Here is a 27,988-nt window from a genome sequence, read left to right on the forward strand (position 1 = left end):
AAGACCAGCATGCCAGCCCAATTTAGTTTGATTCATTTGGAAAAAGAAAAAGTGGAGCCATGTTTAGGTGCTCGTCAGCTCGTTTATTGATTGCAGTCCAATCTTCGGACCGATCAGCACAGCACACCAGATCAATACACAGCATTACTCTTTTACATATCCACAGACCTGAAACCCTAGCCACACAATCAAAGAAGCAGGTGAACAGACGGAAACAGGCGCATACATTCACTCTCCCTCTCTCACACACACACACACACACACACACACACAAAGTGCCAACGTATATATGTCCTCCAAGTTAGCCATTAGACAGAAGCATGATGGAGAAAGGTGCAGGAGGGAGAGGGTTGAGCTCTCCGGTCCCCCAATGGCAGAAAAAAAACAACTTTCCAAGTGCTGTATTTCCCAATACTGTGACCATGCAGAGGCCCTGGGACATCCTACATTACACCTTGTGACTATTCCTTAGGTTCCTTTGGAGAGTATACTTTTAACGTGCCATCACCTTCTAGAGTCTTCTTACACAGACACACATACATGTTCTAAACACAGAACATAAAAATAGTAACTTATGTCAAATACAAACTAAAAATACAGGCAGCCAATGTTAACAATTCTCTTCAGTTAGAAAAAAAAAAATAGTTAAGTAGCACTGGTTGCCAATGAACAAAAAAAAAAGAAGAAACATTGTGTCACCATATCAACAAAGTCAAGTATAATACAAGGTGTAACATTGTCTAAAGCAGGTTAGGATCGCGACACTTAAAAACACAGCAGAAGCGCATATACGACACAAAACAAACATAGACCTATGCTGGCCTGGGGGGTGGGGGGCATCCCTGGAATCACTGTCTGGGGGGGTGGTGGGTTTGACACAGACCCAAGCGCAGAAAAGCCACTGTTTTTGTTCACTTGGTAGGCGGTAGATTGTGTTCAGTAACCAGCTTCTGTATGTGGTTGTACGTGTGTGTGTGTGTGTGTGTGTGTGTGTGTGCTTAATTAACGCTAATGACCCTCTCCAGACAGTGAAAGGGACAAGGGACAGGGGTTAAGGGTCAGAGAGGGAGTGCATGCAGACAGTCCAGACAGAAGCACTTTCAGTCCGGTTGTATACGCTGGCTTCTCGCGTGACTATCAGTGACTAAATACGACGGAACCGAGGCTGGTCTGTGTATGGTGAGAAGAGGAGAACTCTGAGGGAATGGAGTGACTTTGGTCTGCTCTGGAGTGTGTACTGGTGTGTTTTGTTCTGCAATTTTTAAGTCAAGCTGTCAGAACTGGCCCTCAAGTATAACAGGTGGGACAGAGGAGGTTCCTTTCGCCTTGATTTCCTACACAACTACACTGGTGCGTGTTGGGAGCGGGATGGTCCTATGTGAGCCACAGAGGAAGTGGAAGGACCACTAACTGGTGTTTAAGTAGGGATCAGTAGTTCTGGTGGGGTAGGGAGGGGAGAGATGGTAGCAGGGGTAAGAGGGAGGGTAAGACCGGGTAGTCTTGCAGGAGGTGAGAGGGTAGTTTAGGGCACTAGGACCACACGCATGGTGTTGGTGTAACCAGAGCCGGGGCGCCAGCCGGTGAGAATGATGACGGCGTCGTTGGTCTTGAAGAAGCCTCGGGCCTTGCCTACAAAATCAACACAAGACAGAAGTGAGTGCAGTTCTTCACTTTGGAGCCAAAATGTTTTTGTGAACGGGAATAAACCATCATTTACCCGTTCAGGTAGAGAACTACTAGTTTGAGTACAACACACGTTTAATATAAATAATTTGAATTAAGTTAACATGTGGAACAGGCAACAGGAGACATCACCACTTAAAATTTGAGACTTAAGAGGCACTAAGGCAACCTAAGGAAAAAAAAAAAAGTAGTGTTGAAACGGACCCATTTCCATGGCGAAGTTGACGCGCATGTCGACGTCCTCTGCCCAGACATCGTGGGAGGGCTTGTTGAAGAAGACGGGGAAGATGCCGCGGTACAGGTGGCACTGGCGCGCTGTCTGTTCGTTACGTGTCACCGCCATGATGGGGGCACGAGGGCGGTACTTGGAGATCAGCTGGGCAGACCTGCACACAGAGGTGAGGGGGAGAGAGGGGCGTCTTAAATCCTCTGGGTGAGAGTGGACACAGAGACCGTGACTTAAACCGCATACTTCTGTCAGTACACTGCTAATGTGTACTGAGCGCTTCCGTCCGTAGTGCCCACTTTACGATGATTAGTATTATACCAAAATCTGCACTATATACTTAAAGCAACAACAAAGATTATTTTGTACCTTAAAATAATGTTTCCAGTGGTTCATCAACTCGTAACAGGGTGAACGGCACTTCTGTATTCGCTTTTACGCCCATTTATCGGCTTTAACCGCACTATGCAAGTTTGCCAGATCGGGTAGCGAAGTAAATTTTATGTAAATGCACTGGGTGCTGATTACATGCTGTGAGCTGATATAAAACCACTACTATTTTTTATTAGTGCAATTACAGCAGGCATATCATCAAAACATAGGAAAGTTGAACAGATCCCGAATGCATTCAAAATAAAAGTCCATGCTTCATCTGATGCTCCACCCACAACCATAGTAAGTCATCCACACACACACACGAAGAACCATGCTGGATTCAGGTGTTCATTGGTACCCTCATTCTAGGATATGTATTTTTAACCAATAGTGAGTGCTGTTGAAGGTCAAAGCGTTCAGATCATTTATGCATCGAACAAACAATGCATTTGATGAGGCAGATTTATAAAAAAATTGATTGGTTATGAATTAGGATTAGCTCTTCACCTGAACACAGCAACTGGGTTGACCTCAAGAGTCAGGAGAGGCAAGTTAAGCACTTTACCTGTAGCTGGCATAATCACCTGTGATATGAACAGTGCCCACCAAACTTGTCTTTGCGTGTAATAGCTGTGTGTTTATATAGCCGTGTCCCCATTACTTGGCATATGCCCATCGGCCTGGCTGAGTGGCACCCAGTCTCACCTGTCGTTGGCATGTGGCCGTCACCGTAGCGGTGGTATGGCCCGTCTTACCTGCCGGTCTTGGTGAGGACGATGAGAGCGCTGGCGCAGCATTTGAAGGAGGACTCCACGGCGCCGATGGCAACGGCCTCGGTGGGGTCGCGGGTCAGGTGGGTGTTGCGGCGCAGCTCCTCAAACAGTTGCCGGTGGAACATGGCTGCCTCTGCCTCGCGGGCGATCTACACACCACCGCCATCACCAGCCCCGCAAAAAATGCCACGCCAGACGAGAAAGAGCGCCACCCGCAGAAGTGGGATATGGGGTGAAAGGGTTACACTCAGGACTCAGTCACACCACCACACACACTTACAGAGAGACAGAGCTGGAGACTGTGGCTCAAGGCTGATGGCAAATGTTTAACCAGGCTATTCTTGGGCTAAACCACCTGATGTCCATTAACAACACCAAACCAAAATACTCTCCTAGATTATTAAATTTAAAAACAACCCAGTAGAAATGAACTGATGCTCTGAATCCAAACAGGGTCCTTATTCTGTTTTTCAGAGCCTGCGCTGACATTACTTAGACAGCCGTTCATAAACATTTGCCGCTCCAAGGAGTTGCACAGAGATCCAGCTCGACTCCCCGCCTTCCTTCCACTCTCCCTACTCTCCCTGCACGGAACGGAACCTTCCGGAAGCCAAAGCCCCCTCCCCCGGACACTCCAGGACCCCCTTTTTTCCACTGGGCCCCCCCTGCGGCTCTGGGCCCATCCGTCCCCATCTCACCTGCCGGAGCCGGTGAGCACTATGATGGCGGAGGCCAGGATCTTAAAGGAGGCCTCCACGGCGCCGATGGCGATGGCCTCGGCCGTGTCGCTGGTGTGGGGCGTGTAGCGCCGCAGGTCCTCAAAGATCTGACGGTGGAACATGGCCGCCTCGGCCTCGCGGGCAATCTGGTGCGGTGAGCGTGTGCGGGTGGGTCAGCGGAAGAGGGGAGGGGTTGGGCAAAAAAGCCACGAGGCAACACGCGTGAGTGAGAGAGAGAGAAAGAAAGAAAGAAAGAAAGAAGGAAAGAAAGAAGAGGGAATGGCATACAAAAAACAGACAGAGATAGATAGATAGATATATAGATAGACAGATAGATAAGAGACATGGGTGGACCATTAAACAACATGGTGAAGACAAGGGAGGGAGAGCAAAGAAGGGAAAGAGACAAGAAAAGGAGAAGAAAAAGAGTGTGGGCAGATTATTAGTTTAACGTGCAGTTAGTGAGGCCAAAAACACACATACACACACAAATAAACATATTACAAACACATCCCATGGGTACTTACACCACAGCAACCCAACTCAAGTGTTACTTTCATCACATATATGCAGTGCAGCCCAACACTGGCCGGATCATCTGAACAGGATGTGTAAAACACTGTTTATGAACACTCGTCTGCCACTGCCTCCAAGCTGCTGTGCAGGGTAACATACATGTCTACCAAGGTGTGAATCTGTGTGCATGTTTGCATGCATGTTTGCGTGCCTGTGTGTGTGCGCGTGTGTGCGTGCGCGTGTGTGTGTGTGTGTGTGTGTGTGTGTGTGTGTAAGGACAGAACTTGTTAACAATGTCTGCCTAAAGAAACAGAGTCAGAAAAGTAAAGAGAACAAAGAGATGCATTGAAACAGAAGAGGGTGCACTAAACACCCCATTAAGATGTTATAGAGAGTTTAGTAGACTTAACTAGGGGCCTGGGAGAGGGGTCAAAGCAAGCGGTTATCAGCTAAGATGCACACACCAGTGGATAGCACTGGAACTAATGTTAGTGTGGCAAATACAGCTAACTGTGCAGCCTGTCACAAGGCAACAACGTCTAATGGCTTCTTGACGTCAGGGACTCAGTGATAAGAGTTTGTGGTCACACTGGTTCACAAGTCAGCAGTGTGTTAGCCAGTGCAGTGAGCATACAGTATGAGGGCAATACAGCAGACGCTGTCGTGCATCTGCATCATGCGAAGCAGAGCGGTGACGTGTAACAGCACCTCTGACCTGACTACTACTCTTGGTGGGGCAGGGATGCAGGGCAAGGGCAATAGTGCCCCTAAGGGCAGTAAGGCTAAATGCAGTGGTCACGGGTTGTCTGTGTTGCCACCTCGGCATCTTCACACTGTGTTTGAGAAAGATGCCTGTGTTAAAGGTGCCAGCTTTTGGAACAACACATTTTCTGAAGTTTTCTAGAATGTTCTGGGAATCTGGAATTCTGGGAGGGACCGCAGGAGAGGCATCCAAAAAGGTGGGGACCTTCAGGTTTAAGATTTGGCTTCGTTTTGAGTCATGATGACCACCTGTTGTTGACGGACCAGTGGAAAAGTTCTGAGCATGCAGAAACAGGGATTTGTGCAGATAGCTGTGTCATGCTGCACTCACATGAGAGGAGTGAGAGGACACGAGGAGGAGGAGGAGGAGGAGGAGGAGTGGAAGGTTGGCTTATCAAATGCTGGCAAGGGACATGCTGACCTTTGCGTAAGAAGGGTGGTCAAGAAGGGCATTCATGTCTTAAATGCTACCCTTTGTGTAAAGCTGTTATCTGAAACTGGCATTTTATACTGTGCAGAAAGTTCATAATAAAACACACCTGACTAGTGGCTCACCCTAATGTTTACAATATGCAAACAGAATAATAAACACATTACAAATAAAACATTGAAAGGAGCAATAAAAACAATGAGGACAGTAAATAGCTGAACTTTTGACCGGAGTCTCCCAACATTCTATCGTGTGACATGCCGTGACTATCATTCCAAGACCTCAGAATTACAGGGCAAGATTGTAATAAACAATTCATACATTTAATGGACAGTTCATAAAGAACTGCTCATGCACACATACATAACACACCTGAACTTTCAGTGCTTATAATTTCTCCGCTTACGTCTTAGAATTCTCAATACTTCTGAAGTAATGCTGGGAGAACAACAGTCTACGTATGTAATACACTGGGTGCAATGACCTGCAAGGCTCACTAGGGGGTACACTCACCTTGTGCTGCGTCTGCACGGCCTCCAGGGGATAGTCTCCCTTGGCCGTCTCTCCACTCAGCATGATGCAGTCGGCACCGTCCAGCACGGCGTTGGCCACGTCGCTGCCCTCGGCACGGGTTGGGCGAGGCTTCTTGATCATGCTCTCGAGCATCTGCAGGGCACGTGCCAAGGGCACGGGGTCAACATTAGTTATGAGAGGAACGAAAGCTGTAGTGGTACCTTATCTACAGAAGAGGTACAGCACTAGCCAGCCAACTTGAAGCACCAGCTTAAATTAATCATTTATGCAATAACAGACAGTAGTGTCTCACACCAAGAACCATATCTATAACGATAACGACAAAAAAAAGTATCGTTCTAGCTAATATGAATGACTACGTCCACACAAACTAACGATAACAACATGAAGAACGAGATCATCGGGATCACTTTCAGAGCGATTTTGAGAACGATAACAAGCTGAGATCCAATCAGAATCCATCAAATTTTAGCCATCTCATTCATCGACACAAGGAGAGAATTTTCTTATCGTTGATCAGTGTGGATGCTTTTATCATTATAGTTAGTTATAGTTATCTTTATATAGTTAGCTTTTTATACTTATTGCACCTGGTGTGAACTACCCTTAACTTCAACAAAGTTGGTAGGCAGTAGTCTGCTATGTATGGCACTACTGCCTATGTTCTATCACAGTGGTTCTTAACCTTTTTTCAGTGTTGTACCCCCTGTGAAATATTTTTTCAGCAAAGTACTCCCTAACCAGCACACAAGAAATACCGATACGCTTCGACCACGACTCCATCGTTTGAGTTTTGACAGGTGATGGCGGGTGGCATGTGACAGGTTGGGTCGAACCATCCTGGTATGGGGGGGGACTCTGGGTTTTTAGGATAACGAAATTGAATAGCCTACTGAAATATAAAATTCATTTTATGAACTTATATTTTCCTGAAATATTTGTTAAATAATTGTTTTTAAAGTATTTTTGCATGGATTCTACTTTTTAAATATATTAGAATTTTTTCATGTATTAGTACTAGCTTTGATTTTATTTAGATTTTTAAAGAATTAAAAATTCTTATATTTTGACATGTATCTCACCACAGCAAGCACATAGTTCTACATGTATTTCATGTGTGAGTAGGACTGTCCTGAATCTGGCAATATCATTGCCATGGTGGAGGGATTCTCTGGGGCTGAGCAATTTACAGACATATGTGGTGTGCGCTTACAGAAATAAATGCCATTTTTTATTTAGTGAAAGCAAAAAAGGTGTTTCTTTGTCAAACAAATTGGGATGCAATGTGAGCCTTGAATTGGATGCCATGCAGGAATTTGCTAGGATCTCAAAACCGGATTCTGAACATCCTTTGCCATAGAGAAACACACAATAGCGTTGGATTATAAACATGCTTTGCCACAAAAACAGACAAAAACATGAGGTAAGTCGAGCTATATAACCCAGAAGGATGTACTTGGTATCAAATGATAGCTCTGTGTCTTCCCTTTCATGTATGGCATATCTACGTGATCACAGGTCCGCGAGTAATTTTAAACTAAAGTAATGGGTGTTCAGCGTTGGTTTTTGTACATGACGTTATTATTTTGCAGTCACTTCGTCACTGCAGCCAGAAAGATCGACATACTTGGATAGCCCTGTGTCTCCTCTTTCATCTGATATGCTTGCCATATCTATGCGTTCACGGGTTCGCGAGTAATTCAAACGAGAGTAATGGGTGCGCAGGTGAACTAAGTATAGACTGTAAATAGGATTTCAATTTGATTTCATTTTTTATACTTTAACGTACAGACAAGTGCGTGGTCTCGTTGGAAAGCCCCACTTCTGCTCTGTCACGCAATAACGGTTTCTCGCTGCGATGAACAGTTGCGGAGCAAAGTAACAGAGAAGAAAGTGTGTGTTTTTTGATGCACTTTGCGTCAATCGGGTTGTAAGGGTTAAAATCTCACCGTACCCCCTGGAGTGCCTTCACCTACCCCCATTTGAGAACCACTGTTCTATCACACACACACACTTTAATACCGGACAAACGACGACACAGATATAACTACATTACTGCTGTGCTGAACTTACCTGTGTGGCGCAGGTGATTGGCTTGCCAGCTCTGTTGCAGCGGCCAATCATCATCTTCTGAGCGAGGAAGACCTTCTCTGTGGGGATCTCAATTCCCAAGTCGCCACGGGCAACCATGATGCCATCACTGGCCTCCATGATCTCGTCAAACCTGCGTTGATGACATGGGAGTAAAGGTGACCTCCAATGCAACACAGCTGACGACAGCTCAACCACAATACATGTTTCTTGCGCACATCTATGAAATGAGCCACTGACACAAAGACAACCTTCCACCCAGTCAAAAACAGGCACATTTGCATGTACTGAGCGCACACACACACACACACACACACACACACTTTCTTACCTGCGGACACACACACACACACTTTCTCACCTGCGGACGCCCTCGTGGTTCTCCAGCTTGCTGATGATCTTGATGTTCTTGCCCTTCTCACCCAGCACTTTCCTGACCGCGTGCACGTCGTCTGCCTTGCGGATAAACGAAGCGAAGACCATGTCCACGCCCATCTCCACGCCAAACGTCAGGTCCTGGATGTCCTTTTCCGACACGGCGGGCAGGTCAACGGCAGCGCCAGGCAGGTTCACGCCCTTCTTGCTGCCCAGAGTACCGCCGTTCTCGATCTCACAAATCAGGTAGTCGGAGCCTGCCAGAGGGGGAAAGAGGGAAGCAGAAATAAGTATAGTATAAGTATATATACTCTTTTGATCCCGTGAGGGAAATTTGGTCTCTGCATTTAACCCAATCCGTGAATCCAGTGAAACACACACAGCACACACTAATCCCGGCGCAGTGAGCTGCCTGCTACAACAGCGGTGCTCGGGGAGCAGTGAGGGATTAGGTGCCTTGCTCAAGTGCACTTCCCACTGGTCGGGGCTCGAACTGGCAACCCTCCGGTTACAAGTCCAGAGTGCTAACCAGTGGGCCACAGCTGCCCCAAATAGAGTGTTAAACAGTAGCAGATTAAAAACACTAAAAGATGGTAGGGTCAGTAGGTCCTATTCAGTAGGGTCAGTTTCCTCTACATGGATTAAGCCTAGTCCTAGACTAAAAGATAACTTCAAAGAACATTTTCAAAAGTTTTTAGTCTATACTTAAAGGAATTATCCGGAGTAAAATGCACTTTAGATCGATTTACGGATGATTGGGGGTACATACATTGAGTTGACATCAAAATCATGACATTCGGATGTGATTTGAGAAAGTTCGATTGTACCGTTTTCAGTCACAACTCGTAGCCTGGAAGTGAGCGGGGCATTTCAATTGCGCCGCTACAAAACGCTATTTTTATACCTCTTCTACAGTTCCAAACAACATAACACTTACGTGGTAGTGAGTAGAGGATCCCTAAAGCCAAACCGAAGTATCCCGAGGTCTTTATGTGGTCGAATAGAGAGTCCAGAATGAATTTCATCAAGCCAGTACCTTTCCGGAAATGTTGCCATCTTTGCCGCCATCTTCAGGGGAAAGTCCGTAGGAGTCTTATTGCTGAGTGTGTTGTAACACGCTCTGGAAATTCCCAATTTCTTCGCCGTTTAAAAAAAAAAAAAAAAAAAAAAACATAGTCCAGTCCATACAACTTCATTTCAATTTCGAAAGAAATACTGGACTATGTTTTTTTTTTTTTTTTTAAACGGCGACGAAATTGTGAATTTCCAGAGCGTGTTACAACACACTCAGCAGACTCCTACCAGAGAATGTCTAATAAGGGGAGAACCTTCACTCTCGGAACTCTTCCGGTGTGGTACTGCATCTAGGGGCGCTCACGGGCGAGTCCAGAATGAATGGAGGTCTATGGAGCTGTACCCCTCAAAATCCACTTTTCTCGGGATATAATTTTTTTTCAAGTAATTAGAATATTGTATTTAAAAGGGGAGGCAAAGACAATACACTTGGTTGAGTATTATATTTTTTAAAGTCACTTAATTGTTCTAAAAAGCCTTTCAAACGTGTCAAGGACGTCATATATTAGCGTGATCATAGCATAGCATAGCATCAATGCTAGCGTGTTATGGGCAACAACGACCCAACCTGTAAGAAAACGAAAGGACATGACTCCCGGATTATTTCACTTTTGATTGATAATCCATATCCATTTTGCGAAAAATAAAATAAAATCTGAGGGTTTCAGTTGTTAAATAGGTGAAAACAATAAATCTAGCCATGTAGCTCCATAGGACCCCATGTATTTTGTACTCGCCCGCGATCGCCATCTAGGTGAACTCTGGTGAACTGCAGCCAAATTCGGTTTGTATGGGATTAATAGAGAGTGGGGAGGCTCTCCGTAGACGGGCTCTGCTCCTACGGACTTTCCCCTGAAGATGGCGGCAAAGATGGCAACATTTCCGGAAAGGTACTGGCTTGATGAAATTCATTCTGGACTCTCTATTCGACCACATAAAGACCTCGGGATACTTCGGTTTGGCTTTAGGGACCCTCTACTCACTACCACGTAAGTGTTATGTTGTTTGGAACTGTAGAAGAGGTATAAAAATAGCGTTTTGTAGCGGCGCAATTGAAAGGCCCCGCTCACTTCCAGGCTACGAGTTGTGACTGAAAACGGTACAATCGAACTTTCTCAAAACACATCCGAATTACATGATTTTAATGTCAACTCAACGTATGTACCCTCAATCATCCGTAAATCGATCTAAAGTGCATTTTACTCCGGATAATTCCTTTAAGACTTCATCCATGTGTGGGGAAACTAGCTGATAGTTAAGCTGATTAAAATCAAGGTGTAAAATAAGGAAAAACACCAAGATAACCAACACAGGTGAAGGTTGATCACTGTTGAAATCCACCCGGGCAGTGCCGTCTGAACTCACCAATCTCCTGCACCTGGAGTGAGATGAGACCGTCATCGATGTAGACCTTGCTGCCCTTCTCCACCACGTTGGTGATGTTCTTGTAGTCCAGCCAAAGGGTCTCCTCGTCACAGTTCTCCATGAAGGCGTCGTCCAGGGTCACCTTGATCGTGTTGCCCTTCTTCAGCTCCACCTCCGCAGTGCCACTCTGGAGAAAAGGAAGGAGATGGCAGCGCCAACTGATAAGTATTCACTGTACACAGCACAGTCACAGAATGCTGAACAAAGTTGGCACTTTCCTTTTAACGCAGCAGAGAGGTTTACTCATTAAAACAAATGTATGTAATGAGGACTAAACACATTGAGGGATTAAGGATAATAATATCAGTTCAACTTGGAGTAATACAAGTAGGAACTCAAATGATAAAATCATGTCAGATATAATTCACTGCCATTATGCCATTCAAATCTATGGACCCACATCACATCACATTACACTACATGGACAGCCAGGCTAGACTGGGTTTTCAGATACATGCCTTGGGATCTTAACAGGTGTGTGTGTGTGTGTGTGTGTGGTCCCTTACTCCTTTGATGAGTCCAGTCCTGATCTCTGGGCCTTTGGTATCCAGGGCGATGGCCACGGGCCGGTAATGGATGCTGCCAGGCTCGAAGCTCGCACAGGCCTCACGCACGTTCCCCATGGTCTCACCGTGGTACTGCAGCACACAGGAGGGCACAGACAGGCATACAGTTACATGCACCGTTACACATTTTCGGATGACATCAAAAAGGCCCCAACTGTAGCCAGTTTTAAATCTAGACTTAAGACCAAACTGTTCTCAGATGCTTTCTGCTAACTGTGCCGAGTTACAAATTCTGAATCTGCCTTGATAATTATTCTACTTTGTCTTTTATTACTTTTTTTTACTACTTTTACCTTTGTTTTGCTTACTAATTATTCTTTATTTTTAAATGATTTTACCTTGTTTTATGTTTTCTTTTTATTATGATCTTTACCTTTTAACTATTCTTTGACTATATTGCCCTTCTATGCTTTTATTTGTTATTATTGTTTGGTTTTGTTTATGTAAAGCACATTGAATGACCTCTGTGTATGAAATGCGCTATATAAATAAACTTGACTTGACTTGACTTGACATTCAACAGGATGGCCACAGACAGACATACAGCTACATACAGTTACACTTTCGACAATGTGGGCTCGCAATTGAAGATCAACTCTGACAGGATTTCTTCACTTTAATGGATGCTCCATATTACCAGTGCTTAGAGCCACAGCAGAAAACAGGAAGAATAACAATAACCCAGAGGTTCCATTTTTATCCCATCCCAGCACAAGTCCTTGTAAACTGCTCTATTAGCATGTTCTTGTTAGCACCTACTAAGGAAACAGCAGCAACGGCCCACTCTGGGATAAAAGCCAAGCTGAGTCCCATTGCAGGCATGTGGTGGGTGGACAGACACGCTAGAACATAGTGCAATGTCAGAGACTCATACACACCATGGGCTGGGTCATAAATGTGAGCATGGCATATTGATAGTCAAGCATACTGGGTCATCTGGCTTCACTGAGCACTTAGCATTCCACTGGGTGGGCAAGGGAAGGGTCAGGATGTGTGTGGTGCTAGACGACTCCAATAGTTAGTTGTAACACACACATTGCAAGGCTGGATTAAGTCAGGTCATACTGTACCTAGGTCATTCCTAAAGGGTTATATGTAAGTGTACTAGGAAATCATTAGCAATTTACAAGGCCATGCACGACTCTGTTCAAGGTTAAAAGACCGAGCGGTTGGTTTCTCTTGGCAGGTGGCAGAGGTAGATTACATCTTAGAGATGCACTTCCACCTAGTCCACTCGAGTTCAACCTCAACTATAACACTAACGTGGATATAACTATCTGTTGCACTGGATGCGGGTTACCATTATGGTGGTTTCGAAAGTACATTCGGAAAAGAGCACAAACACAGAAAGACGGCTCCTCCAAACCACTGGCTGCACGTCAAGGCCACACGCAGCAAAACCAACCGTGCATTTGTGCTCAAGTCACCAACCACATGTTGACACCACGGTCAGTAGCTGGTGTGGGATGATGCCTCGGGCTATTGAAATAGTAAACAGAGCTGGTCAGGGAGGCCTGATGTTGAGGGCCTTTCAGAGAACATTGCTGGTTTCACACTAGGAAAGGGGTCATTCGGTCTTACTGTAAATACCATGTTGAGCCCCGTTATGCGACAGAACCAGATGGAAAGATTAATAGTAGTTGTCTAAAAAATTCACAAACCAGTACAATATAGCAGGGTTGCTCAACTCAACTCAGTTCTGTTTGATTGAATGGTTCACAGCGAAGGAGAAAACCCTGATAGACGACAATAGAGTACACAGATTCCTCTACTCGCAGTACTACTACAGAGGAAACTGATTTGGGGTCATTAGGGATTAACCTCCAAAACTTAATATCTTTAAAGGGGGCTCATAAACTAAACAGACGCAAAGACACAACATTATGTGGAGTAACAAAGTAGAACACTACTCTGCATAGCCAATTTGAACACACAGGGGCCCATTACTAACCCCCTGGTGCTAAAACAGTCTAAATATGCATGGAAAGAGAAACTGGAAACTGTGTGTGTACGTGAGAGAGAGACAGAGAGAGAGAGAGAGACAGAGAGAGAAAGAGAGAGAGAAAGAGAGAGTGAGTGAGCGAACTCTCAGTTCCTCTGCCACCCAGTTTTGTTGACCCAAGCTGCAGTGCTGTCTCCTAGCAGAGAGAGAGAGAGAGAGATATGGACAGCCAAGAGCTGCTGCCTTCAGATAATAAAGTATTTATAGTGGTAGACACTCATTTAGATTAGGTTCTGTCTGCCTAGTCACAGCACACACACACCCTTTGACCCCCACAGAGCAACTGCATAGCAACTAGTGATGTAATAAAACCATTACAAAACTATTACCAAGAGGCCCGAGAAGTTTCTCTTGCATTGCAACCTACAGTAGGCCACTGGGACACATTGTCTGGCATATGCATAGATTAAAATGTGTATTGGTGTGTGTATCTATGTAAATGCTTTTGTGTTCAAGTAAATTAAGTAAACAAATTTAAGGATGAATGCATGTGTTTATGTATGAATATGTCTGAGTGCGTTTGTGCACACATAAGACTGTGTGTGTGTGTGTGTGTGTGTGTGTGTGTGTGTGTGTGTGTGTGTGTGTGTGTGTGTGTGTGTGTGTGTGTGTGTGTCTAAGAACACCTACCTCATGGGAACCATGGGAGAAGTTCATGCGTGCGATGTTCATGCCAGACTTGATCATCTCTTTCAGCGTGTCCACTGAACGAGAGACCGGCCCTGTGGACAAACAGAGGGAGGGGACCGTTAGCACTGAGGCATACAGTATGTCCTGCATGTCCCGTTAGCACCGAAGCATACAGTATGTCCTGCACGTCCCGTTAGCACTGAGGCATACAGTATGTCCTGCACGTCCCGTTAGCACCGAGGCATACAGTATGTCCTGCATGTCCCGTTATCACCGAAGCATACAGTATGTCCTGCACGTCTCGTTAGCACTGAGGCATACAGCATGTCCTGCACGTCCCGTTAGCACCGAAGCATACAGTATGTCCTGCACGTCCCGTTACGGCTCCCACACACAGCTGCGTGCTTCGCGTTGCTGGAGACGCATCCCATTCACTTTACATGGGCTCACGTGATCCGTTGCCGAACTGAATTGTGGGTCCGTCGCGTCACGTTTCTCCCGCCGCTCGCGTTGAGGAGTTCAGCTGTTGCTGCACCGACAGACGGCACCGGCCAATCAAGCCAATCTACGGACGGCACCAACCAATCACATTACGGTTTTACTTCAAGTCATTTGCTTAGCTACCGTCGGGAACACCCACTGGCATGCATTGACGGAACGCAGATGTGTGTGGGAGCCGTTAGCACCGAGGCATACAGCATGTCCTGCACGTCCCGTTAGCACCGAAGCATACAGTATGTCCTGCACGTCCAGTTAGCACTGAGGCATACAGTATGTCCTGCACGTCCAGTTAGCACTGAGGCATACAGTATGTCCTGCACATCTCGTTAGCACTGAGGCATACAGTATGTCCTGCGTGTCCTGTTAGCGTTGGGGCTTATACCAAGATAGTTCCAGAAAATATTATGTGTTATGAAACTTTTTGTGACGTTTTTCTTTTACTAAACTTGATTAGGTTGATATTTGAAATAAAAGTATATGATATGATGTAAGCTATTGCATAACAAGAATGATAATAATGATGCATGTTAATCTTATTTCCACAGTAGGGTGTGTTAGTTGTTTGTTTGTTTAATTTAAGGCCATTTCCGCAACTAAGGCTATTTAATGGCCAGAGCATTGTGTGTTATAGAAACTTAAATATGTTTTTTTAAAATCTATGCTAGTAGTATAGTTACTTAAACATGGATCTCAATAAAAAAATTCAAGTTTTTGCCTGAAATTTGCCTGAATGTTGGACCTCTATAGAAAGCTGAGAACCTGTAGTTTTCATAGGAAACAGTCAAAATAACTGTGTGATGTACTCACACAGAGTTACAGAGGCTAGAATATAGTTTTTTCTTTCTGCCGGATTACAAGCATCTCTGAACTGACCACATTTCAGCCCTCTAGGTCACTTGATATCACTTAGAAACACAACTGAGCCCTAGCACCAGGTCTTGTGAAGCTGTGTGCAAAAGTGCAATATAGAATGAAAATATGAGTGCTTTAGACCATTATTTGCCAAGGTATGCTCATGTGTTTCGCAAAATGCCTATTTAAACTCCCCATAGGACTTTTTGTTAACCAAAATGCATACTGACAATGAAATGCTTACTGCACATGAACCCCTTTGTGTAGAAGCATAATCCTGGTCTCAAATGAAAGGTAACACTTTGAGGTTTCTTGTGGACTATTTAGATTGTATGTCAGGTGTTCTGATATAGACTAACCGTCCCGCCGGCGGGACACTGAAGATTATGTGTTAACTGAGGTAGTTGACTATGCAAGCCTTACTACTAACCATTCAATTTATGATTTAATCCTCTGAAACTATCTGTTGTTCAGAATGCTGTTATTCAGGAACCATAGATTGGTCCATCTTTTCATCCAAGGCTAACTCTGACACACAGTGCAGAAACTGAACACAACAAATGTTTAGAAGACCATCTTGGACTTGTGAGATTTCTATTGGTGCTGAAGAAATGTAATGATAATTTTACTATTAGGAACACCTAAGTTATTTTGTGATTTAGGCCAGGCAGTCTGGATCAGATTTGTGTGGTTCTCCAAATGTGTGACTCCATGAACAATTATTTGTTTGATTATTGGATTTTGAGGATTGCAAATGCCATCTGTCTGTAGTGACTGTCCCTGATAAACAGCCATGTTTGGGATTACAACAAAAGGTAAGGAATACCCATTTAAAACAGGTCATGCTGCTTCTTCAGTGAGTGGCTGTTGTATGATGGAAGAATGATGACTAGAGTTGCAATCACATATGAAAGAGGCACAGAGTAGTAATTACTCAAATTGAGTAATTGATTTCAGATTAAGTTGTCTTGTGAGAAAAGTGAGATCTCTCTGGGAAAGACGTTTGAGATGCATTCTGTTTTGCCTCGTCTCTGCATGTGTGCAGCTGATATCTCAGTATGTGAAGGTCATGGATAAATAGGCGACGTTTTCTAGTATTAATGAAGACTCATTCAGCTTGCATGACTGCAGAATGCAAATCATTCCGATTATGTGTGTGTGTGTGTGTGTGTGTGGCATCTTGGCCCGGTGGGTTTACCAATAACGTACCAATGGTGCAGATGATGCCAGTGTTGCGGGCAGTGGTGGGCTCGGAGTCGATGTCCAGCAGACACAGGTGCTCCAGGAAGGTGTCGGCCATGGCAGCATTGAGCTGCTGCGTCTGGATGAAGGCTGAGCCCATGTCTTGTGCCTTGGTGTTGGGCATTTTTTGAGTAGAGTCTACTGGTACAGTCCTGCAGTGAGAGTGAGAGAGAGTGAGAGAATGAGAGAGTGAGAGAGAAGGATTGAAGATGAGAGATCAATGAGAGGAACAGAATCGTTAAATAAGATGTGCAGGGATGTGAGGAAGGAAAGTGAGATTAAAAAGATGGAGGAAAGAGAAGGGATGGAAAGGAAGGGTGGATACGGAGGTGTGGAGAGAGGAGAAGTAGTACAGAATAAACAGAATGGAAAGAGAATAGAAAACAAAAAGGCATTAACAAAGGCTCGGTGCCCTGGAGTAGTAGGTGAGAGCTCAAGTTCCTCCTGCCCAGATGCCAACCATCAGCAATACAGCCAAGCATAGTTCATCATTAACATCGCTCAAAAGCTTGTAAAACACGTCCTTATGTCCAAATTAGGCCACTCCAGAGGCAGGCAAACAACCGCAAAGAAAGCAGGAGGTACCACGAGGTAGCTACTCCCTAGGCAGGGCTGATATTAGTCACAGGAAGAAGCCTGCAGGCATGGAGGACATGAGGCAACAGTGCCATGCTGTTTCCACATTTCCTCTCCCCAGTTCACAGCGGTCTTAAACGATTTGTAGTGAAATGAGTACATGGGCCTCATGGAATTACTCAGAACGTTCAGATTTTCAAACCATTTTTCAGATGAAAAGAGTACCGTAAATTGTTTTTTTGTGGGGAGGGCACTGAACATTCTGTTCTTCCTCCCCTCTCTCCTCACACCCACACGGGCCTCCATGAGTCACCCGTGGCAACAGAGTCATGCAGCCAAAGTGCTCTGGCAGCCTCTCACACGAGGAATTCAGGCAAGCTGAAACACTGTATCTCTATCTCTCACACCCTCACACACTCAGTGGCTCTCTTCCGCATGTGCAGTGTGCACACAGAAAAACACACTCACTCAAGATTCGAATGTGCTTCATTGGTATGACGTATTGACACTGGTATGCCATGTGACAAGAAATCTGAGCATACCAAACATAGCCAGCCTGCCTGCCTCTTTCACACACACAGGCGCGCACACACACACACACACACACACACACACACACACACACACTTGACAAAAGAGTGCATCTCCTCTCTTGCTCTCTCCACAGGAGACATAGCCTATCCATTTCAGTAGAGACACTGATGCCTTTGTACTGAGGAGTGAGGCTGTGAGCGCACAGCGCACTCAGGAACACTCCGCACCACCATCCCCAATCCCACCCCGCACACCTGTCAGAGACAACAAATCAGTCTTTATGACAGCAGTTAGCTTACAGCGGCATCTAGGCAAACAGCAGATAGCAGACAGGAGGAGAGCAGATAGGAGGAGAGTTAAAGGCGATAACAAGGGCAAGATAACAGCTCTACAGCAACACACTCGCTCATAAGCCTACTAATAAAACAGGGGTATGCTAAGGCAACAACATTGCCGGATAAGGGTCTGACCCCTTTGACTGATTGAATAGTCTAGAGAACAATTAGTGTGTACCCTAATACACCACTTCAAAAATACAACAAAACATTTAAAACACAAACACACAACTAAAGCTGCAGCAAGGAGTTTGTGAGAGACTAGCAGGCCAACAACTTTAAAGGTATTGCATTTTAAACAGCCCAGGTAGCACTGACAAAAGGTAGCTAAAATGCTAGTTTAGCGTTTTAGCGATATAGGTAGTTAAGTATAAGTATATATACTCTTTTGATCCCGTGAGGGAAATTTGGTCTCTGCATTTATCCCAATCCGTGAATTCACACTCAGCACACAGTGAACACACAATGAGGTGAAGCACACACTAATCCCGGCGCAGTGAGCTGCCTGCAACAACAGCGGCGCTCGGTGAGCAGTGAGGGGTTAGGTGCATGGCTCAAGGGCACTTCAGCCGTGCCTACTGGTCGGGGTTCGAACCGGCAACCCTCCGGTTACAAGCCCGAAGCACTAATAGAGGGAGAGCAGCTTCACAGAAGAGAACCTCTGACGGCAAATTTGAGGAAAAGTTGGTAAACCACCTTTCTTACCTAATTTGAGGGTGCTGATTCTGAAAATGTTGTTTACCTAGCTCAATTCTAAGTTCTAAGTCGCATAATCAGCATTTTAACATAAAATAGCGATTGTTTTTGCTTATTTTTCCCTAAACTGGGTTGATTTCAAAAGTAATCACTAAAACCAAATAAAAGTGTTCTCTAAATACATGTTTGAGCATTAAAGAACCCATACTATAGTTTATTAACATATTTAATGGGAACATGATTACAGTGAACATGTAATAAACTCGGAAATTCTAATCAAAACACAACCATATTTTTATTGCTAACATAGTGAGTCCCTCGTGTGGTGTTTAATGCATTTCATCACAATAACAAGTTGCACAGATAACCTTCAACTCAGAATATATCCTACAGTACATATGAACTTAGATAGCGGAAATAAGCCTAATGCAGAACTGCATCTACCGTTAGCAACAACCGACAAGTAAAAAACATTTTACTTCTAGTAACACTGGATTTGGTATGTGTCCGTGCCTCCATACTAGAGCTTGATAATGTGCTCTTCTTATAGGTCATTGAGCTGCATCACTTGTTGGTGGTAGTGCCTCCGATTCTCGACATCTAGAAAACAGAGTGGCTCTGGCATAGTGTTGTCACAATACCAAAATTATGACTTCGATACAATACCTGCCATAAATATCTTGATACTCGATACTGAAACGATATCCAAATCCTAAAATATCTGGAAAGAAAGGAATACATTCCAAGTGTATTCAGTCATTTGTGTTGAATTTGGTGCACTTTTTGTCAATTCTGGGTTTTGAACTTCTAAACTTCCTACTTAATTATTATTTTTGTAGTCAGTAAAATAGTAGTTTGTGTGTGATTAAGTCCTTTATTGTTTGTTATAGCTCATTTATATTGTGTGGTGTTTTGGCAATAATTACCAATAAATAGCCAAAGTAGACTAGATCAAGGTCAGTGTTCAAATTACTGCATGCAAATCACTTAATGCTATGCAGAAGAGCCTAATCTTAAGGCCATCTGATGTAGGCTACAGTGTTGCGCGGTCTGCCCGAAATTAAGCGGTCGCCCGCGGATGACCGCGGTCACCCGCGGTTATGAGTCATAAACAAAATATTTTAATGATATTCGGGTCATTTGCGGGCGGGTCAGTTAAAATTAATTAAATATATATTTTCTACAAATAGGCCTACTTAAAATATCACGAGAAAGCTAGCATCAATACAGTAAAGCATCAATACAGTAAAGTCAACAGTAAAGAAGCAAGACGCGAGTTAAAATAATAAAGACACCCCTTCAGGAAAAGCGATATAGGCTATGGTTATGGGCTAGGCCTACTTCTTGCGAAGCCATTTAAAAGTATGACAGCCAAAACGGGCAGCCTGCAGGAATAAATGTTATGGCACAGACTACACAGCCATATCTACCGGTATGTATAGGTTCGCGCATGCATAAAAGTTACCTTAGTTCGTTGTGTTTGTGACTTTAAACAGTGGATGTGCTTTAGTAAAGCTTTGTGTTTCATTCAGCATTATAAACCAGTTCTTACGCTAACGTTTTGACCAGCAATGTATCTCTCTTGCCTACCTCTCCTCACCATTTCTGTTTTCGAAAGAAAGATGTATGTCCATGGCCTTCAAATCTTATCCTAGTGTTCTTATCCTTTGTGCGTTGCGTGCGTGCTTGCGCTCTTATTCTCATTCTTTCTCCTGCGCAAACATTATGTCCTGCATGCTTACTGCGTGTAGTTCTACTGCATCAAGTTTCGTAAATAAATTAGTTTGTTTTTACAGAAATGGCCTACTGTCACACTGCATGCAGTCTATAACCAAAAGCACACATTTTGTAAATAAGCGGGTCGGATCGCGGGTCGGGTATAATTTTGTCCTAATTAATATTCGCGGTCCGAGTTGCGGTCGGGTTGATTAAAATATCGGGCGACCGCGGGCCGCTTGTGACCAAACCTGCGCAACACTGGTAGGCTACCCTAGGCCTTCCCGTGTTTATGGGATTTCTTTGACAGTTGCAAAGGGGGAAAAAGTGCAGATGTAAGTAATTTAATAAGTATGTTTCAACCACTCAGGTCTTAATCAGATAGGCCTACACCATTATCTGTTGCAATATCTGTGTGTATTTCTACATTAGGTATATTTCTTTGATAGTTAACATCATTTGCTACCACATAACAAATACCAAATAACAATACAAAAGTTTCCTGCTTAAATGTGCTGCAGTCAGATGGGTGTCCTAAAGACATAACTAGATCTTGAGCATCTATTACCAGTGTTGAATGAGCAGTTTTTGCAGTGATCACTACTGGACATTCCACATTGCTAGACAGCACTTGAGTGAGGATAGACTTATTTCCACTTCACAAATAACCATTGCTATCTGCAATAGCTACAGTACAGGGACATTAATCAGTTCATAGCTGAGGATTTGTCCTAGATCCACTTCCCTTTCAGCATCATATGCAGTAATTAATGATGCACTGGAGAATGTTTCTTTTTGTTGCACTATAAAGGATATCTTGTCTAGGATATTTTTTTGCAAATAATGCAATCTCCATAGCACTCTTCATCACTCCTCAAACATGCACACTCTTCCATTTCTGCATGGCTGGAATTTGAATGATAGGAAAGAGCACCAGTGAGAAGTTTTAACTAGGCAAGCCTTTACAGTAAAAAAAACAAAAAAAACAGTGTAAATCTGTAAAGACTGACTGTCCTTGCCCTTAAGACTGTTCATAATAGTTAGTGACTAAGGACTTTCTACAGAAAAATGAGCAGTCACCTACTATTCTATCAATTTATTATCAAGGAATTTTGTTTCTAAATGTCATACTGAATTTTAGCTATTATTTTTTATATATAATTTTAGCTTATTTTCATTTGCTACTTGAGGGTCATTGGGGTAATTCCTGTCCTATCCTACAACATATCTGATACATAAAGAGTATATTAATGCATTGTTTTTTGCAATTCCTGATATCTTATGGCAAAACCAAAAAGTATGTAAATTATGCTAATTAGCAAGCTTAAAACTCAAAATTGAGCTTGGTAAACAAAATATTTTAATTCAGCACCCTCAAATTGTGTGAAATAGCCCCTTTACCGACTTTTCCTCAAATTTGCCAACAGGACTTTTTCTGAACGTTTGTTAGCTATCTGCTCTCCCTCTATAACCAGTAGGCCACTGCTGCCGATGCCATGCTGTGAGAACTTTTCTTTTTCGCAACCTGGTGTTCCAGTCTGGAACACAGCCTTAGCTTACATTGTGCTAGTGGGAAAGACAGCTCATCTGCCCTTTAGATGTCAAAATGAAACTGAATAGTAGAACAAGCCATCTATAAAAAGGACAAAAAGTAGCTTATTGTTAATGCAGGAATAGGTGAGGCTGTTAGCATGCATGGTAGCATGCACAACACTATCTTCACCTTACATGGGAATGGGGAAACAGAATGAGGCAACTGCCCTGCACCTTATCAGAGAGCATGACGGGCGTGGGAAGATCATACACTTGACAGACTGACTTGTACAGAAGGCTATTACAGGAAACTAGCGGGGAGGGTGAGGCCTGGCATGGACGTGCCATGTGTACCACAGGATCAAACAAAACACACCTGGACTTTCACTTTATGCCACTCCAATTACGGGCAATACCCTGTGACAAGCATCTTTATAGAATGCTTCAAAATGACATAAAAATGACTTGCATAAAAAAGTAATTTGCATTAGTCTTACATAAAAAAAAAAAAAAAGAGTTATTCATACATCTTGTCGTGTAACATCATAGGATAACTAGGCGTTCAACTTTTATTTAGTTTTTTATCATCCAAACTAAATATAAAACATATCAATTCAACATCTCCCTAGTTTTATGCAAAGCCTGTTTATCTAATATGACATGTAGGACCAGTAACTTATGCATGGTTCCTAGAAGTCAAACCCATGACCTTGGTGTTTAGTCCCATCATTAATCCCTTGTTGTGAATGTGCAAAAAATAAAACCTTGGCTGGATGTGAGCAGACAACCTTGAGGACAAGCCTCTGGTTGGCAGGGTGTTGTTAAGGCCTGCTTAGTCCTATCAAGAATGCAGATCTAGAAGCCAGCTCACTACACAGGCCCATAGGGCCTGGTTCTCTGAGTGGGAGCGTAAACTCACTGGAGGGCGCAGATGCTGCCATTCAACTTCCTGGTGGTCCGGGCCTCCGTGGCAGGCGGGCGGCTCAGGAGCACGAACATTCGCGAGGTGTACGTGGGCATGGTGCCCAGCTGTTGCGGGAGCACTGGGCTCTGAGGAGGAGAGTGTCTGAGGTGACCTGGATCTGGCTTCTTAAGGCCGCCTCACCAAAGGACTAGTTAAAGACGGGGTGGGGAGGAGGCAGGGGGGGGGGGATAATCTGAGTCATGCAGAGAGAGGCATGCAGCTTAACTCACATGCAGCTCACAGGTAACCTTACCTGTTCACTGGCACCACCAATGTCATATGCACAGTGAGACTGGACCAAGTCAAAGTCTTACGCAAATGTCAGGCTTTTTAGGCGGCATGAAATATAAGTGGGAGGTTATCCAGAAGTTTTATGTAATGTTTCTACTTGTCGGTTCTACTTGTCGGTTCTTGAGGGGGAGATAAGTGAGCTGAGGAAGGACATTATCCTTTACATGGATCCCACGTAGGCCCTGGCTAAACCATAAGAGACTTGAGTCAACATGCCGGTGTCTGTGCGTGTGACAAAGAGTGTCTTTGTGTGTGTATGTGAGTGTTGCCTGCAGAGTTTGCTTCCATGCTGTACGTGAGCCACTTCACATCCCATTACTTACACACGTGTGCACGCTCCCTCACTGACACACGTACACACACACAGACACGCACGCACACACCCACACGTCAGCCACTCACGCACACTTTCCAGGGCAGGAGACAGCCAATGAGTTGTGAGCCAGTGGTGAACGAGCCTCTCGCCTGCTCTCTCCACTGATGGGTGATGAATGTTCGTTCATGTTCTTCCCACTGCAAACTCACACTCTTATTTAATCATGTTTGTGGTTTGGAAATGGTACCCAAAGTAACTGGGTTTTCATCCAAAGCCAAACCAGAGACAATGTTTTTAAATGACTCTTCTTAAAAAAGTCAAAACAGTCAACAATCCAAACCAAAAGAGATTTAATGCGATCCAAATGAGTCTGCCACAAACACAGCCACCCTGGCCAGTACAGTGAAGAACATGACAGTAAACATGAAGCATAAATCTCAGAGATAAGCTTCCTGCAAAGCCGAAAACTCTCAATCAACACATTAAATTGTCTGCAGACAAAGCACAACATACTTGTAACAGTGTTTGAGGTAGGGATGACACTCCAGTCACATGACCAAGACTTCATTCATGAGTCGGCTTCCAAAAGTGACAAACCACGCAGTCACACTCTCCAACAGAGCATGGCTAATGAGTCTGTTGCCATGACGACTATTGATTATTTTTTTCTTTAACCTCTTTTCAGGCCTCCAAAACAAGTTCTGCCAGTGGCTTTCAGAGGGACTGTGTATGAGCAGTCGTGGCCTCGGCTCCATAAAAGCACAAGTGTCCTGTTTTCACAGCAAGCCCTTAACGTAGCTACTAACATAGCTCCATGGGCACTGCATTCTCTTTATTGCCATAATATAGGCTAGCTATAATTAGCATGAACAGCTTCTTGCAACACTGTGTCAATGGCTATAACAAGGACATTGCTTTGCTGTAAGCGGAGCTGAAAGTGTATCCAGACACTTACTTGGCTAAGTAACTGAGAAACAGTAGGCCTAACAGTGACAAGACCAGAGATCTGCTCTAACCCTGTGTAACCTCTCTCAGTGCAGTAGTCAGAACACTTCCAGGCTGCATGGTAGTGATGTGATACGGGGACCCCCGGGTCATACTATGCCTCCCTCTCCTCATAAACTACCCCCCCACCCACTGACAGCAAGGCATGCTTTACACATCCTGCTTTAGACTGCGCCAGTAATCCGTGCTAATCCCTCCCTGCACACACACACCCAACACTGTGTGTTAGCGCATCCATGGCTCTCTCTCTAGCCGCTCACCTTCACTCTCTCCTAGTGTCTTACCATCTGTCCTTCTCATTTCCCTCTCTATCACTCTCTCTTAACATACACCTCTCCTAGCACACAGTAGACCTACTGTCTCTTCTCTCTTCTCATACGCTTTTCTAAGAGCATGTCCTTCCACACTCCCTTCGGTGTTCTTCTTCCTGTTGTAGTTCCTTCTCTCACCTGTAGAGCTTCCTGCTCCTCCATAGCACAGTCAGGCCCCTGGAGGCCGTCACACTCCTCCAGAACAATCCCAGGGTGCCCTCTGTCTCCTCTACCGCCCGGGCGAACGTGCAGCAAGTGACCGCGCTCGAGAGAGACCGTGCGGGGAGTCGTCCCGTCAGCTGACCCACAGCTGGTGTCCTGCGCCGGTGCCACGGCTTTGCGGCAAATCCTCTTCCGCTCGGAGTAGATAAACTGCCGCAGCGGGTGCCAAACTCCCTCCACGCACCCCAAACACCACCTGCTGCCGCCGCCACCCCACGCCACCAGAAGCTCTGACCCAGCATAAGTCACATGTGAACGGGGAGAGTGCCCATGCCAGTCCCCCTGATCTGACTGCTGACCACCAGAACCTACTAGCTAGGCCTGCCCCCAACAGTGGGCTCATGTTACTGGGTAGTTGGACTAATAATAGCCCACAGCAGAGTGTGAGTTTACATACACACCACTGGCATGCAGATGGGGGTATGGGGGTATGTGTGTGTGTGTGTGTGTGTGTGTGTGTCCATGTGGGGTACCAGGGCATTAGAAAAGCTGAGTTGTAATGCACACCTGCATACTGCAGGGCTGTGGTCACACACACACACACACACACACACACACACACACACACACACACACAGCAGCAGCTGAAACCAGCTGAGTCACCCGCACAGCACTGGACCTGATGCTGCACCAATACTGCAGTCCAATCTACTGTCTGGGTAGATCTAGTCACGCTAGAACAAAAGGACTTGCCACACACACACACACACACCTTACCAGGCTATATCATGACACAGGCCTAAATTAGCATACAGTATACTGCCATCAAATGTCGGCGGCATTAGCATCATGGTTCTCTGCATCAGTGGGGATTGACTTGCATTCAAGACATTCAAGTGACTCTTAAAGGGACACCAGGCAAGCCTGATGCTTTTTCTCTACAAAACTCCCGCTCGCTCAGTCTGAAGCTCTTTTCCTTTTCTTTGCGTCTTCCGTCAAGGGTTTTCGCTGCTTCTTCGCCGGCTCTGCCATTATACACACGTTTGCAACAATCTCTAGTGTTTCCAAACCTCTGTGCTGTAAACTGATCCTGCTTCGGTGGTGGGCGAGGGGTGGGCGAGAGAGCCTTCATTCGCCCCGTAATGAGTCATTTAACCATATACCGACTTACGAAGATGATTAATTAACACGAAAACGTTGCCTGGTGTCCCTTTAAGTACATACATACATCCCTTCCATAGTAATGAGTAACATCTGCCCTGTGAGTCAGTCTTGGGATTTTTACACTCTCAACTACCACTTCCTGTATTAGTGTGCAGTGCGGTTTAATTGGTTTCTTTATGCCTAGCATCTCCAGGAAATCGCCATGTTGCACAGGAAGTGACATTCACCCAGAGATGACAACCATCGCCTACGTGCAGTACTCTGGCAAATGTGACGCAGTGTGCTGAATGGTAGGACATGACTTTAATAAGCACGTAGCCTTGTTGCGGCCTACTCACAAGCACGGTCACTGAAAACAGAGGGATGTGATTTTGGTCCGCGCACTTTATAGAAATTTAAATTCGACACCGTTTATAGACGGACTCATTTTGGGAGAGGAGAGGCGGGGAGGGGGACCGTCTAGTCCGCTCCCTTCCGTTAAATGTCTCACGGAGACGGAAAGACTTCCCGGTATCGGGTAGACCCGAGCCAACAGCCGCCTTACATAACACAGGAACATACCATTGTAGTCACTGCTCGCCATGCAATCATCTATCTAAACAAATACAGATCAGTGGGGTATATACACGAGGCATGAAAACCGTCACGTAGTCAAACTACCTCTGCAGTGAAATGACTCACACGAGCCATTACTACGTGGAAACGACTATTACAGCAAAGACTGCTACTAGTTATAATAGTTCACTGACTGGCTAAATTTTATCAAGGTCACATGATTCCATACAGAACAAACTGGACCGTTGATTCAAAAACAATACGCCAGTGCTGCACTTACGTCGTCTTTTAGCTGCACTAACACTAGCATCCCAGTGTATGCATAATGTAGAAGGCTATGGACATTTTCCGGCAGAGTGCAGTGCTATGCATCGGATGCGCCACAGGTCACGTTCTACTCTCTGCGTCACATTTTCCTGAGCAGGAGACCACAAGAGCGCAGACTGGCCAATGGAATCCTGCATTGAACAAGCAACCACACCTTTGAGGCGAAATCTAGGAAAAATCTGCTCTATGGCCAAATACTAATATGAGAATAGCAGCCTCAGCATTTGAATACAAATAAAGAGAATCAGGCATAGTAGGCCAACGTTAACTCCGTCCTCTGAAATACAATCACAATGTTAGGCTACTACTCCAGCAGTTACTGAAGAGAAAGGACGCCAGCTGGCTTCCTGTATGCAGCATGTTCCTGCTACAAAAGGAGACCGCTGACAGACAGAGATCACCTGCGTGACGTTAGCTTACTAGTTTAACAGTAGCTGGCTAAGAAGTAGTTCTGTACACACCCATTTAGTTTAAACTGTGAACAGTGAGGCTAACGCTGGCTGGATATTGCCAAAAGTCATGGTGCTTTGACTATAGTTGTGGCCTTTAACAGCCAAACAGGTTAATTCACAAAAGACAACCACAATTCATATGAACAAATCATCTAATAACCAACTCACCTTCTCTGTAAAGCTGAGGGGTAGCAATGATGCGCTGCAACTTCCAGGCAGGCAGTGTGGCTCAAGGTGATCCACTTAACTGACTGGTACTACTTCTTAAGTGAGTG

At 44.8% G+C, this 27,988-nt stretch overlaps 1 protein-coding gene across 3 annotated transcripts; it reads right to left on the minus strand.

The window, feature by feature from the left end:
* Positions 1–62: 62 nt before the first annotated feature.
* Positions 63–27,982, minus strand: pkma (pyruvate kinase M1/2a). 3 transcript variants are annotated; one of them, XM_076287438.1, is made up of 11 exons: positions 27,882–27,982; positions 16,744–16,928; positions 14,182–14,273; positions 11,490–11,621; positions 10,924–11,110; positions 8,471–8,741; positions 8,092–8,242; positions 5,998–6,150; positions 3,756–3,922; positions 1,888–2,069; positions 63–1,629 (listed from the first exon to the last, which is right to left on the minus strand). In XM_076287438.1, exons 2-11 carry the CDS (start codon positions 16,898–16,900, stop codon positions 1,523–1,525), a joined length of 1,599 nt encoding a protein of 532 aa, XP_076143553.1. In that variant the 5' UTR covers positions 16,901–16,928; positions 27,882–27,982; the 3' UTR covers positions 63–1,522. The 3 variants fall into 3 exon arrangements, with proteins under 3 accessions (XP_076143553.1, XP_076143552.1, XP_076143551.1); XM_076287437.1 differs by lacking the exons at positions 3,756–3,922; positions 27,882–27,982 and adding exons at positions 3,040–3,206; positions 25,192–25,532; XM_076287436.1 differs by lacking the exon at positions 27,882–27,982 and adding an exon at positions 25,192–25,532.
* Between the last annotated feature and the right edge of the window lie 6 nt (positions 27,983–27,988).

Source organism: Alosa pseudoharengus, unplaced genomic scaffold (assembly GCF_046254945.1).
Source record: "Alosa pseudoharengus isolate Yale_2024_CS ecotype anadromous, Long Island Sound unplaced genomic scaffold, YU_APseudo_1.1 YU_APseudo_1.1_scf_16, whole genome shotgun sequence".
NCBI lineage: Eukaryota > Metazoa > Chordata > Actinopteri > Clupeiformes > Clupeidae > Alosa > Alosa pseudoharengus.

What these genes read in the sequence shown, in the direction of transcription:
- pkma (XM_076287437.1), bottom strand. Translation starts at nt 25,517, where the DNA reads ATGCTGGGTCAGAGCTTCTGGTGGCGTGGGGTGGCGGCGGCAGCAGGT. An exon ending in ACTCCAGGTGCAGGAGATTG is followed by an intron (nt 8,742 to 10,923) that starts GTGAGTTCAGAC and finishes CCCCTCTGGCAG; the next exon opens with GCTCCGACTACCTGATTTGT. An exon ending in CCGTGCAGACGCAGCACAAG is followed by an intron (nt 3,207 to 5,997) that starts GTGAGTGTACCC and finishes GGTGGTGTGTAG; the next exon opens with ATCGCCCGCGAGGCAGAGGC.